At 37.8% G+C, this 13,992-nt stretch overlaps 1 protein-coding gene across 1 annotated transcript; it reads right to left on the reverse strand.

The window, feature by feature from the left end:
* Positions 1 to 267: 267 nt before the first annotated feature.
* si:ch211-112c15.8 (tumor necrosis factor receptor superfamily member 1A) lies at positions 268 to 13,117 on the reverse strand. Its single transcript, XM_031286327.2, has 10 exons — positions 12,585 to 13,117; positions 10,833 to 10,929; positions 10,607 to 10,726; positions 9,834 to 9,971; positions 9,668 to 9,707; positions 8,224 to 8,390; positions 7,822 to 7,986; positions 7,293 to 7,330; positions 6,886 to 6,988; positions 268 to 1,988 (listed from the first exon to the last, which is right to left on the reverse strand). The coding sequence occupies exons 1-10, from the start codon at positions 12,597 to 12,599 to the stop codon at positions 1,603 to 1,605; spliced, it is 1,269 nt and encodes a 422-aa protein (XP_031142187.1). The 5' UTR covers positions 12,600 to 13,117; the 3' UTR covers positions 268 to 1,602.
* Between the last annotated feature and the right edge of the window lie 875 nt (positions 13,118 to 13,992).

Raw genomic sequence — 13,992 nt, forward strand, 5'->3', positions numbered from 1 at the left:
TGAATGTGTGAACCTGCTGTCAAAATTCAGATGCTGTATGTCTGGATCCATGTCTGTATGGGATCAATGCTTTCTGTCCGTTGAACATGGACAATGTAGGACAGCTGTTCTTTGTGCTTAAGCAGAATTTGCAATTCATGAGATTGGTCTAATCCACCTCAAGAATAGAAGGTCCTCAAGCACCCTGACTAAATTTTCTTTCTTTTGGGTACTGTGCTCAAAACTGCACAACAGCTGCGGTTCAAACACTCAGCCAATACTCCCACCTTGTGGCCAGGAATTTTATTTATGACATACTGTATGATGACACTTTGACTAAGGTTCTTACAGTACCATGTTAACACACATTTGTACCACAGGTTACTCCAGTGAGGATACAATTCATAACCCTAAGATTTGTATTAAAATATGCAACATGTAACAAAATGAAAAATAATAATTATAAAATATACACTCATATGTCTCAAGGTCCAAAGCCACAAACCACATACCTAGATTCCTATCAAAACATTAAATAATAACGTCCATTTACTGGAAAGTCCAAGTCTGTTACTGTCAGTAACTGAATTGACACACAAAAACTCTCAAAGTGAGATACCCCAACCCCACAACAGGAAACCATCAGTTTAGATGGAATATGTGTGGTGAGGAAAAACCCAGCCAACTGCACCTTGACACCATTTATTTGCAGGAAACTGAAAATCTGATGTTCTGTGGGGTTTTCAGTATTCCTCCCTTTACAAGGGTGCGCTACAAGAGTGAGTGGCTGAGTTGTTACACCAGACTTTCATTCTGAAAAGAGATGAAGGTGATGCCAGACTCAAACATCATAGATGTACACTAAAATGTTCACACAGTTTAAATACTCAAACTGAAGAAGAGTCTTTACCATGACTGGGTAAAGCCAAAAATAAGCACAGATTTCTGGAAGAATGACTAAAATCATCTTCTTTAGAATTAAAACAAGGAAGTTGACTTGCTCTTCCTTTTCACCACTTTCTGCTTATGCACACAATGAAAGAGTTAGAAACATTTACATTTCACCATTTACCACAGCCCTCAACTGTTGGCCTTTTGAGAGACGGCACACGAGAAGCTGGAGGTTAAGTGGTGTGTTTTGACAGTAAAGCTACTATAAGGGGATTTCCCTTAAAAAATAAATAACATGTAGCTCCAGCTAGATTACTAGAGTTCTATCTGAGTGTTAACTGGCCATGATGCCCTTCTTAAAATTGCTACTGTTGTTGTTGCATGTATTTGAGGAAGCCACTGCTCCAGTTCTGCAGCTTTGTTACATTCTGCATTTTAAGTGTAAATTTGGAGGTAAAATCAACCCAAAGCTCAACCTGATAAAAACTCAAGAAAGTAGACATTATACTGTACACTTATCTGAAGTGCTATACCCCAATTGTAGTTGGGCCTATCAGGATTTCCACAGTGCTCTATAATGTAATTTAACTTTTAAGCTATAATTATACATCTGCATTACTCAGTATGAGTCATTTATGACACAAATGCAGTTTTCAGCAAGTAACATCCCTTCCAGGAACTGGCCTCCATAGTTGAAGCAATGACGTCTCTGATAGTATGGTGCGTGTGTCCTCAGGTGTCCTGCATTGCCCCATTGAAGCCATGGTCGGTGTAACTTCTGCAGGCTGTGAAACCTTGCTTCAGTTCAGGCCTCCACTGCAGCTTTTCCATTCTTTCCTGCAACAGCTGGGCACAGCCGGATAAATCCATGTAGTGCAAGGCCGAGAAGATGTCATTCAGGCTCGCAGAGGAGCGCTGACTCCACAGCCTCAGCATCTGGTACTGCCTCTCCATGGAGCCCAGACCCAAACCGGACTCCAGCTCCACTCGCTCCAGCTGCTGATCAGCCACAGAGAGCAGACGCAAGAACTCCTTCCACCTACGCAAGGGCACCTCGTTGATAATCGCGTAGAGGACGACGGCCGGCCAGTGCTCTGATTGCTCATCTTGTCGGACAGCTGGGTGGAGAGAAACACAGACAATCAGAGGACACCGAAAACTTTGCTGTGGAAAAAGTCAGCTGCTAGAGTGTGCTGTCTGTTTTTTGGCCAACTACACTATAAACCCAACTGTAAACTAAAGGTCATCAAGATATAATAATTGTGCAGAGGCATTGTAGTCAGGAGATTAGCCCTGCACTGACTACATTTATTATGAAAAGGTTCAGGTGCTCTTAAAAAATAAGTTTGGTGATATTCTTTATTTTTCTTATTGTCAACAAATCCCATGGTAAGACCAAAACCAACAACTCAACTGTTGCCAAAGCTTGATATAGCCTATTCCTCTGTGCCATAGAGCTCCATTGTTGTTGAAAAACACATAATAAAGCCACACTGTTGCACTGGGTTTCTTCATTAGTCGGCGATCACTTATTCATTAGTACATCCTGTTTGAGTAACGTTTCCTAAAAACTACAGTGTACAGCTCTTTTAGAAAATTTCTTTCACTTTAAAAAAATAAAACGATATATTAGTGAGCAGTTTTTTTTAAGATTTACGTCTTCTGTAGGAACCAATGGGTTTGGATCAGAGTGCTAAAGACAAGGTAAGGAAGTCCGAAAGTATTGAGAGACAGACACACATGTCAGGATTTAATGGGAAAATAAACACTGAATCACACAGGTGGAAAGAAACACCTACTGTAAAACATCAATGTCAAGGCACTCAACACAGTGATACAGAACAACACATTGCACAGGACAGTCAACAACACTTAGTATTATGTAACTTGGATGCAGGTTTATTATGATGTGTCCACCTTAATAAAATGTCCTTACATATAGTAAAAGCAAAACAGACAACTACCATAAAAGGAATAAACATAATCATCAACATAATGCCAACAGCACTATGAACACAAAGGGGTTTTCAGCTCTGCCACAAATGCCAGACAATAAAACATGACATCATTAATGCAGGAAATGCAGTTGTAAGGTCTTCCTAAAAGTAGAGTATGTTTTTAAACTGAACTTCAGAAGTTTTCCTAGTAACACAGGGCTGTATCAGGCAATTAGTGAATAACAAACTGCATTATCACGAGTGAAGCATTGATGTACTGTAATTTGCTTTAAATAAAGCAAAACAAATTAAGTCTTATAGATTCTGAGAATGAGCAAATGAAAGGTAAAAATAAAAAGAAGTGGAAAATCTACATGGTTTCGTCAACCTTTCACACTCCATATTACTGTACATAACATCTGTACATGTGTGGATGTTGATGATTTCAAAGAAGTTAAAACATTATGTAAAAGGATGCAAACAATTTACAGTTAAGTGACTGCACTCACTATCTGATCTGTCATTTCCCCTAACTTTGAATTGCTGACTGACGCGAAAAAGTGAGGGCGTCCTGTTTCCCAGTTTCCACCTCCACACTTTGGACCACATAACTGATCAATGATAAATATTGTGCTAAACCAGCAGAGATGAAAAGGCTGACGCTCTGAGTATGAGAACACTGCAGCTGAAGATAGTGCACCACATGATAGGTTGGGAAGTGTCACCATAATGTTTTTTTGTTTTGTTTTTTATCACAGGGCGTTTGGCATTAGTGGCATGATGACAATTGATGCTACATTTTAACATGAGCAAAGCTGAAGAAGCTGTGCGTGAGGTGACTCTGGAAGATTGAAATATTTTTTTTAAAGATTATTTTATCGGACTCGAACCCGCAGCCGCTGTGAAGGACTCAGCCTAAATGCAATATCGGCAATACTTTAACAACAAATCTATACCTTGCAAGAGACCTGATTCCCTGAGTCGGATGCAGAGAGATTAAAGCTTGCAAAATGGTAGCAGAGGAAGTGTACAAAATGTGTGAGTTTACCATCTGGCAAATAGATTTTGTCAATAAATAAGCATAGTATGGAGCAAAATGCATTCATTATCAATAACATACACTTTGTGGTACGCATTATTAAATGGTGGACAGTAGACCATGGTAGATGGTAATTGCAAGAGGGTTTGTAGTTTAAATATAGTCCAATCAGCACAAATTGACATTTAGATCACCCATTATCAAAACATTATCATAAGTACTCTCTAACCATCACCTGTAAAGAAGTGAGAAGTTTTGCTCAAGGACACTTTAGCAGAGTGGATGCTTGCACTAAGACATGAGACAATAAAATGTATTAAACTAATGTATCTGATCTTTCTCAATTTTCCTGATATTGTTAATCAGCTTGTCATCCATAAACCCATTCCACCTTTTGCCCTAATTAAGACTTTCAGTATTGACATACCGTTTGTATTACTCCTTTATAAGCTAACAGGCTCTTTAAGGATCTTAGAGACAGTTCATATATCACACTTCCTCCTAACCCTTCTAGCCCACCTCAAAAATGCAGTTTCACAAACACCCATGAAGAAGTCTTGACTTGACTCTGTTCCAGACCAATTTCACAAATGTTTCTTTATAGTTTGGAAGAAGGTAGTTTCTTACTTTCATGAGGCAAATGTCTCTTTGATTATATGCGCCTGCTTTCACATTTCAGTAATGAAACTGCTCTGCTTATAGGGTGAGGGTTTCATTCAGCTTAATTCAGAATAGATCATAACACCTCCAAGCTTCTGTATGTATCTAGGGGTATGCTTGCTATCATGACTATTGACATTAGTTTAGTACTGTAGCAATAGTAGCAGTGATAATATCATGAGATGACTTTCACTTAATTAAAATTTGTTTAATACTACAAGGCAAGGCAAAGCAGCTGGCAAGTTGATAGTTGATTGTATCGCACCTTCCAACAACAAGGGAATGGCATAGGTACGTCTTTCTAAATCCTGCTGAGATATAAGTCTTCTAATTCTCGATATATTCCTAAGATGATAATATGCTAATTTTGTAATTGTCTTAATGTGGATGTAAACATTTAGGTCTGAATCCATGACTACACCAAGATTTTTGGCCTGGTATGTAGTCTTTAACGTTAGCGACTGAAGTTGAGAACAGACTTTTAATTGTTCTTCTTTGGGTCCAAAGACAACTATTTCTGTTTTATCTTTGTTTAACTGGAGTCAATTTTGGCATATCCAATTACTGAATTGAATGCACTTATCCAGTGCTTGTATGGGAACAAAGTAATCTGGTAATATCATTATATAAATGTGTGTCGCCTGCATGATTATGGCAAAAGGGCCCGAGAATAGAGCCTTGGAGAACTCCACGTCATGTTTTTTATGCTCGGATATGAAATTACTGATCGACACAAAGTAGTCTCTGTTCTTCAAAGAGGATTCAAACTAGTCAAGCACTGTGCCAGAAAGTCCAACACAGTTTTCCAATCTGTCTAGTAATATGTAGTGGTCTACTCAGGGCTTAATTTGAGCCGGAACAAGCGGAACATGTTCCGGCACCTCCGACGTTGGATCCGGAACCTTTTTTATTGGATCCGGCACCTCCTGTGTCACTATGAAAAATGAATCGCCTAAATGAAAAAATAAATTACTGTTTGCGTAGTGTTCAATGTTGTTATCTGTCTTGTTAGTCTTTATTCCCCATTGAAGTTCCACAAAAATCTTGTGTTTGCATTTTCGATGCGTTTTGAGGTGAATTTTCAGGGTAAGACGGAGGGGGGAGAGGTACGAAGGGAGGGGAGGCACTTCAACAGCGCGGCGCTGCACTTCAAGTGACACAAGCGCTTGTGCTGGTTGAGATTGCTGTTATTCTCATTTCACTCAGGGGAAAAATGTCAAAAAGACAACAAAGTTTGCTTAACTTTTTCTAATAGGCTACGCTGGCCAGTCGGATCCCAAACAAGCAAAAACCGTTTCTGCCGATCAAGAATGTGGAGACCACGGTGTGTTTTTTGGTTAATTTAGTAGTCCGATGTATAGGCCTACTTGCTGCACTGATTGTTGCAGTGTGTGTATATATATACATATATATATATATATATTTCTTTCTTTTTTTTATTATTATTTTTTTTTATTTTATTTTTACATTTCGCACCGATGCAGTGCATGTTCTGAAATAAAAATAAACATTGCCCTGATGTAGCCTACACACAGCGTTGTTTAGTTTTTTTTTGTCAGAGAAGCTACGTAGGCAGTGTATTCTTTTTTTTTTTTGTTCCGTTACCTCCAACCCCCGTTTTGAGTAGCACTGGGTCTACTGCATCAAATGCAGCACTGAGCTCAAATATTACCAAAGCTTTCCACTGTGAGTGGATGCTATTCAAGACCTTAACAAGAGCAGTCTCAGTGCTTTGGTGTGGTCGAAATCCTGACTGGAAAACATTAAAGCTATTTTAGGGCCAAGAGGGTGTTAACCTGTGGAAAAATAGCCTTTTTACATTATTTTACTTAAAAATGGGAGGTTTTATAGTAGGCTATTGCTCATTAGTGAGTTTTCTAGAGTATTCTTTCTTAAGAGTGGCAGTTTCCAGGGCCTACGGGAAATAGCCTGAGTAGAGAAGTGCTGACTATTTGTGGAAGACCTGATGCCATGTAGTAAAATCGTTTCTTTAAAAGCCTGTAGGTTGAATATCAAGGCAGCATGAGAAGGATTTCGGAGGCACCTCCTGCACTAGGAGAGGAACAATGATGTCAAACATCGCAACATATTGTGGCCGGGTTGGTTCAGTGGTAGAGCAGGCGCACATATACTGAGCGGTTTATACTTTGACGCAGAGGTCCAGGGTTCGAATCCGACATGTGACAATTTCCTGCATGTCTTGCCCCTCTCTCTCACCTAGCTGTCCTGTCAAAAATTAAAGGCGGAAAAGCCCAAAAAATAATCTTTAAAAGCCCAAAAAATAATCTTTAAAAAAAACATTGCAATATATTGAACACATTCCAACCAAGTCCTTCACAGGCTGTGCATTGTAGCAGAGCATCAACTACTGAATCCTACCTTTGTGGTCTGATAGTAGAGAAGCGATGTGGGCTGGATGTTGTGGCGTGGCTGGACTCTGACTAAAAGTCATCATGGGAGTTTCCTCAGATATGTTAAATGTCTTGGAAGGATAAACAAGAAAGAAGAAGTAAAAATCTTTGTTGCAACCATCTCTGTTAAATGTTAGAGAGTGATGAGTAAAATTCTTCAGCATTTCTAAAACACCTATAAATCTTGATAATTTATCACAGCTTAAGTTCAATTTGACTACAACTGTGTGGCTTTTCATCTTTGCTCTCCTTGACCTTTAACTGTTTTTTTGTGTGTTTTTTCACAAGGCCCTCTGACCTCTGACACCTACAGCACTGCTACAATCTAGGTCACAATCTCAACAAAACATGAAATGCATGAAACTGAGCACAAACCAGCGTGTTGGGGATGCTGCCTTGATGACTGCTTTGTTCTGTTTGGAGGAAAGCAGATATTATCAGTAGGCGTCCTGCTTGAACATGTTCAGTTGAGAAAGCACATTTAATAAAACTCAGTTACATTTCTGTAAAAAAGACATTTTTTGTTTAATGAAATACTTTCCTTGACAACACAAGTCTAAACTTGCATTATATACACAAAATATAAGTGTGTAAGGAATCATACATGAGAGTTTATCATATTTTGTGTTATGTCACAGAACCTGCTCCGTATCTTCATACAAACTACACAAAACATTATATATTTGTTCACTGTGTGTGAATCTCTCCAGTGGATAACTACCAAAGCTCAAAGCACCAGTATGTAGCTACTTTTATTACTGTCATTGGTGAAAACAGTAATTAGCTACTTTTGCAATAGTACCAATACTACAATGTAAAAACAATGTACTACAAGTAAAAGTAGTAAAGTAACTCAAAACTGTACTAGAGAAAATGTGCTTAGATACATTCCACTAGTGGTTACCATTGAATTTGGGCTGCTCAACAGGCAGCTTCAGGTCTTTTTTCGCACTCCAGCAAAGACAATTTGGGTATCTGAACAGATTCCTGGCGAAGAGCAGCAGGAGCAAAAGGAACACCAGAAATGTCACCAGAAATGCCACCAGAAACAGCCAGAGCATTTCGTTCGCTGGTGTGGGCACAAAGATACACTCACATCATTCCACTATGCATCAATTTATACAGTAATTCTGTCTATAATCCACAGAATAAATTCAACAATATTCAACGCTGACCACACATGAATCAGTAAAAGGGAAATCAATCAGGCAAATCAATAAAGTATTTATGGGCATATAAGTCATCACCAACTACAAAACTATAGACCAGTGAGTTATTCTGTCATTAGCACATTTATTGCACTAACAGATAGGTAGAACTGGCTTCACGATAGGATCCGATGTGTTGTTTGAAGCTGTGGTCGTAGTTGCAGCTGGAGATGCAGATGTGGTTGCAGATGTTGTTGATAGATCTGTTGAAGTTGGAAATGCACTTTCTGTACATTGCTCCTTGCATTCAGGGAGGTCCAAACAACTGGAAAAAAAGAAGTGACTAATAAGGACAACAGTCAAATCAGACAACACATTTATCCATACATTTTAAGGATAGGGATTTTTTTTTTAATTTTCAAGCCTTAAATCAATAGGCAGGTGCCTATATGAACATCGAAACAGGTTTTTCTTGTTGTATTCATTTGTCTTGTTCACACTGGACATTAAACTATTCCATCCTGATGTGATTCCAATGTAAGTGATGGGGGTTTATCTTCAACAGTCTGAGTTGGTCAAATCAAATGGATATCTTCAAAAGTTACAGTCTTTTAGTATAATTTCCCCCGTTGTGTTTGCCTGGACAGTTTATCACTATTGAGCTGTGGCACAGCCACACTGTTCAGCACAGGTAGTGCAGGGCCTCAGTAAAACCTTTTACAAGTTGGGAGTGAGAACGGGTTGTAAAACCACAGGAACTGAGTGTGAAAGAGAGATGTGAAAAACATCTGGAGATTTGCAGAAGTTCCACCACTCTGAAATGATGCCATACTTGATTTGACCACTGAGATGCATTTTAGATCAAGACAAAAATGCTATTAAAATATCAAAACTTTTGATATTAAAAAAGTCTTTAAATGTCTTGTTTTGTCAAACAGTCAAAAACCCAAATTTAAAATAATACAAACAACATGAAGCTAATTATAACAATTGAGAAGCTGGAGTCAGCAAATAGTTGCCAATTTTGCCTGATTAAACTACCAAAACAATCCATTATCAAAATTGTTACAGATACATTTTTGGTCAATAGACTAATCAATTACATTAATCAACTAATTGGTTCAGCTTTAGTTGTAACCCCACAGTGGTTTGTGTCAGGCTTGGTCAAGTAAACATCACAGAGAAGGCGACACAAACTCCAAAATCCATCTGCTCCCATAATTAGATGAAAGAAGAGACCCCTCAATAGAAATTGAAAAACATATAGGATAAAAACATATTGAATCTACTACTATGCCAGACCATTTGCATAGAGTACATAAGCCATAAAATTATCCAAAAAAGCAAGCCATATCATAGAAAGAATTACACAGAAAAAGGTAAATATAGCAACTAATAAAAGTAGAAAGATAAAGAGATAGTGACAACAATATATCGGACTCCCCAAAAAGTATTAAAAGGCAAAACCCCTAGCTATCACTACAGTATGCAGATGACAATTTCTTTTCTGATTTCTGCCTTCAGTTAAGGTTGCAGTTCTGTGTGTGCTTTCCACTTTGTTACCAAAAACAAAATCTAAACCTGTCTTATAAGACCTCCCACCTTTGGCAGGACCGGCATTTCCTTTTGTTGTTGGAAGGCTCTGTAAAAAAATTAGATTGTGAGAATTCAAAGAACAACATGTTTCTGTTTGAGAGTAAATATATTATATTGAATAAGCCAGGATATGAATTAATATGGCAGCTGTGAATGCTTTGACTTCACTTACCTTTACAAGGTCCACAGGGGCATTTCTTGCAATACATTTTGGTGGGTTCAGACTTTGGTGGGGAGTTGTAGTATCCCTTTTTACATTTACATTTCACATTTCTATTAAAGGAGCAGTTATGTTCTTCCTCCTGATAATCTGGGGAAAATAAAAAAAATATAGTGTTTCTGTCTCAATCCACAGCATTAACACACATTCCTGACTAGGGGGCCACAGGATTTCATGCTGTACAATAAACTCAGAGAAGCATGATTCATGAATTATTTGAATCAATTTGCACATTGCTTTAATCAACGCAGATCATTTCTTAATTCTAGTTCAAAATGTACGCTAACCCTGTTCTAGGACAAACCTGACCATTAAGACAAGATCCCATTTAACCTGGAGTTAAAATGTGAATGCCACTGTACATGAATTCACATTGCCTTCATGGAACGAAGTCTCTAATCTCACATACACAAACCTGCTCTTCCCAACCACAAAATGTTCCTTCGATCCCTAAAAAACCCACCTACATGCTATCGTTATCGTATTTCTTGCTATTTAATTTTTTTTAAATGGCATGACATGACACAATGATAATGAATTTCATTGTGAAAAGAGGCAAATGTTAACTGCAACCAAAAGCATCATATTTTCATTTAAATAACCAGCAAATATCAATTCAATTTATTATCTTGGTCAAGGGTAATTTAAAGAGCTAACACAATATATCACAATCTGACAGCATGTGTTTCTATCACGCTATAATGGTATTTGAACAAGATACTTACGACCACATACAGCACACGGCAGGCATTTTGACACTGAGTTTTCTATATCTGTGTATGTGCCATTACCACATTTTTCACATTTGTGCTCTTTATCAGCACACTCACCGGCTACATGATACCCTGAGAAGCATTGGAGAAAAGGAGAAAAGGGAATTGGTTCATATGTGATTACTCCACTATAACTGTACAGCACATAAATGCATACAGCTCCTTATGAACAACTTACCAGGTGGGCACATTTCATAACATGAACTCCCGTTTTGTCCTGTAACCTCAGTGTCACACTGTCCAGTGAAAAACAAGGCAAGTATCAGTGGAAAAACCTGAAACAAAAGACTAGGTTTCAGGTCTGTGTGGAGAAGAAGATGCTCACAAATCAACTGACTTGTGACACTACAGCTGCCATACAAGCTGTAGCGGAAACATTGCTCAATGTGCATCTTTTGTTTATTAATTTGAATGCACCTTTGATATCAGGTTATCAAATATGTATATTCAAATATTTTACATCCTTCCCATACATAAACGCATACTATCAGGGGATAATGAAAGAAAATGAAAGAGAGAAAAAATGTGCGATTTTGAAAATAGAACAGAAAAGTTTGCCAGATCTTATCAAACTTTCTGGTTGAGGCTTAAGTTGTATGCTTTAGCTGTTTAAGTTTGAGATGAGATAGTGTTGCAGTTTGGTTGGTAATTGTTAACTCATTGAAGACCACCATGAATAATTCAGATCAAAACCCTGCCACATTCATTTGAAAGGGTATCAAAAACCTCCGTCCAAACAATATGGCAGTGGGTGCCCGGATCCTCATCTTAAACTCAGCCACACCTAAAAAACATTTTGCCAATTTGCTCCTGGTCAGATGAAGCCTAAGAGTACTCTAACGTGTAATAGATCCCATCTTCTCTTCCTATTGTAGCTTAATGGGATCTAAGGAAGGAGACGCAGGGATGGTCTTGAATAAAATACTACACACTTTTGCGGTAGGTCAATTTTCAAACATCCTTCCGTCCAATTGTTCTGAATGGGGCCTCAAGAGAAGTATTTTTCTCTAACCTGTAGGTATCGGAAGAAGTTAGATAGGGATATGCCAAACTCTGTCTGCAATTCTTTGGAATTAAACTATCCTCTCTAAAGAGGTCCTTTACACAGGTCACACACCGGTGAAAAAGCTGTTTACAGTTAAAATGAATCATAAACAGGCATCTCATCTTGAGAGCCTCACAGACAACAGGGTTGTTGCTCAGTGGCAACGGGACACACGATCAGAGAGCTCAGTGTAACAGGGTTGCAGAATTGTTCACCACCATTTTTAGCTAAATCTGCCAGCCAGCAACAAAAGAAGGGTCTGTGTTTGGCTTTATTTAGGGTTATCTTAAAACCATTGTAAAAACACATCCTTATATCTTTTAGTCACAGACACACTTGAATATGTAAATCTTAGAGCTGGAATGATTAGTTAAATATTCGATTAGTTGCTCAACAGAAAATGAATCGACAACTATTTTTCCCTATTTGCTGATTCTACAACCCAAACGACTAATTGAGAAAATAATTGGATTAAACAATACCGTAAATACTCGTTAGTGGCAATCTGAGCAAATTTATTGGTTAGACACAGAGAGCCGTATTAATTAAGAGTCCTTCCCCACTTCACTCATCCACATACAACTTCATGACTCCTCTCATCAACAACCTTGGTGTTTGGCAATGTTGAGCCTGTTAATTCTTAAAAACTAAAACCACAATGGTGAGACTGTACATATATACTGTGTATCTCTCTCACAGTGCTCAACATCCCCCTAAGAATAAGCAAATGATGTTTAAAATGTGAACAATCCCTTTAACCAAACTTATCTAGCAAATATTGAGACATAATGTGTTTGTTAGGTCACTTTGATGGTAACAGCAATACTGTGACAACGATTACTGCAACAATGAGTGATGATCTAAAAGCTGATTTGGATTACTTACCAAAACAAAGTCCATGTTGGAAGAGTAGACTGTGAGGAAGTTAAACAACCAACTTTAGATGAGTGTTAGTTTCACTCTTTCGAAGTCATATGATCACACTATAGTAATCACCAGGCGAAGACACCACTAAATTCACAACTGACGACTTTAAGCCATCTGTAGATTTCCTCTTAAGATGAGTCAAATGAAGTGTTAAAGGAAGCCTGTGTGATATTGTGTGTGCGTGTGTGTGTGTGTATATGTTTGCGTGTACGTGGGTCAGAGCTGTCAGTTCCTTAGAGTCTTCTGAAGTAGTGCAAGAAACAGGAAACACAGTATCAGTGAGATCACGTATCCCACACACATTGACACAACTATTGGTGGCAACGTCAATGAGTTCCTGTACCAGATTGTTTCCCATAATTCCACTGTACCTCTGTAATAATAATGTGGTTCAGACACAAGAACTCGTGACTCTACATGAGAATAATTCATGAGCCGGATATAACGTTTGGATTTAGGCGGTGGTGTGGGTATAGGAGGGTGGGCACACTGGATGTATTACGCATATTAGTAATGCAACTCTATTTTCCTTCTCTTCATAAGGAAGACTGAAACCAAAGATATATATATATATAAGTCTAAAGTCTAAAGTCTAATTGACTGTAACACACACATTAGAATTAGTGGATATGTTCTGTAGTAAACCTCCTGTGGGTAAGTGGTCACCATACAAATCTCAGTCTTGGCCAATTATTTTAAATATAACATATAAGTGTAATATAAACAAAAACATATGCAAGTTATATAGTGTACTTTTTTTAACCTGAAAAAACACAAAGCTGAATCCAGTTTCAATCAACTTTATACATTGTAGTCTCATTTTTTGATGTACAAAAATCCTGTTTGTTTCATGGTTCTGACATTCAAACTGCACCTACATTATGTCAACAACTGGGAAGTAAAATAAAATAAGTATTTAGATTCAGATGTATTAACACAAAACTGGGGTACTTACAAAATGTAAAATACTGACAAAACGATGATGCAGGCCAGGAAGGAAGTGATCATAAATGACTTGAACACAAATGAAACCTTCCTCAAGGAGGCACTAGTAGGATTGATTTGGTTATTTGGAGGTCTAGACATAAAAGTTACAGTTGAGATAAATGTGTTTCTAAAATATAACTATAATTTTAACACCGTTTCAATGACTAAATTTCAATGTACTAACTACACATTAAAATATTCCCGTTTTACAGTGGAATATGGTCATTGAAATGTTGTTGAAACAGTCTGTGAAGGTTTATCTCAACTGTGTTGACACAACAGTTGTACATATATATATATATATTTAACCTATATTTAAAAACTCTCTCTTTCAACCAAATTTAGCCCAGTTATAACCTTAACATGTCTAGGTTTTGGA

The sequence above is a fragment of the Sander lucioperca genome, chromosome 12, assembly GCF_008315115.2.
Source record: "Sander lucioperca isolate FBNREF2018 chromosome 12, SLUC_FBN_1.2, whole genome shotgun sequence".
In the NCBI taxonomy this organism is placed as follows: Eukaryota; Metazoa; Chordata; class Actinopteri; order Perciformes; family Percidae; genus Sander; species Sander lucioperca.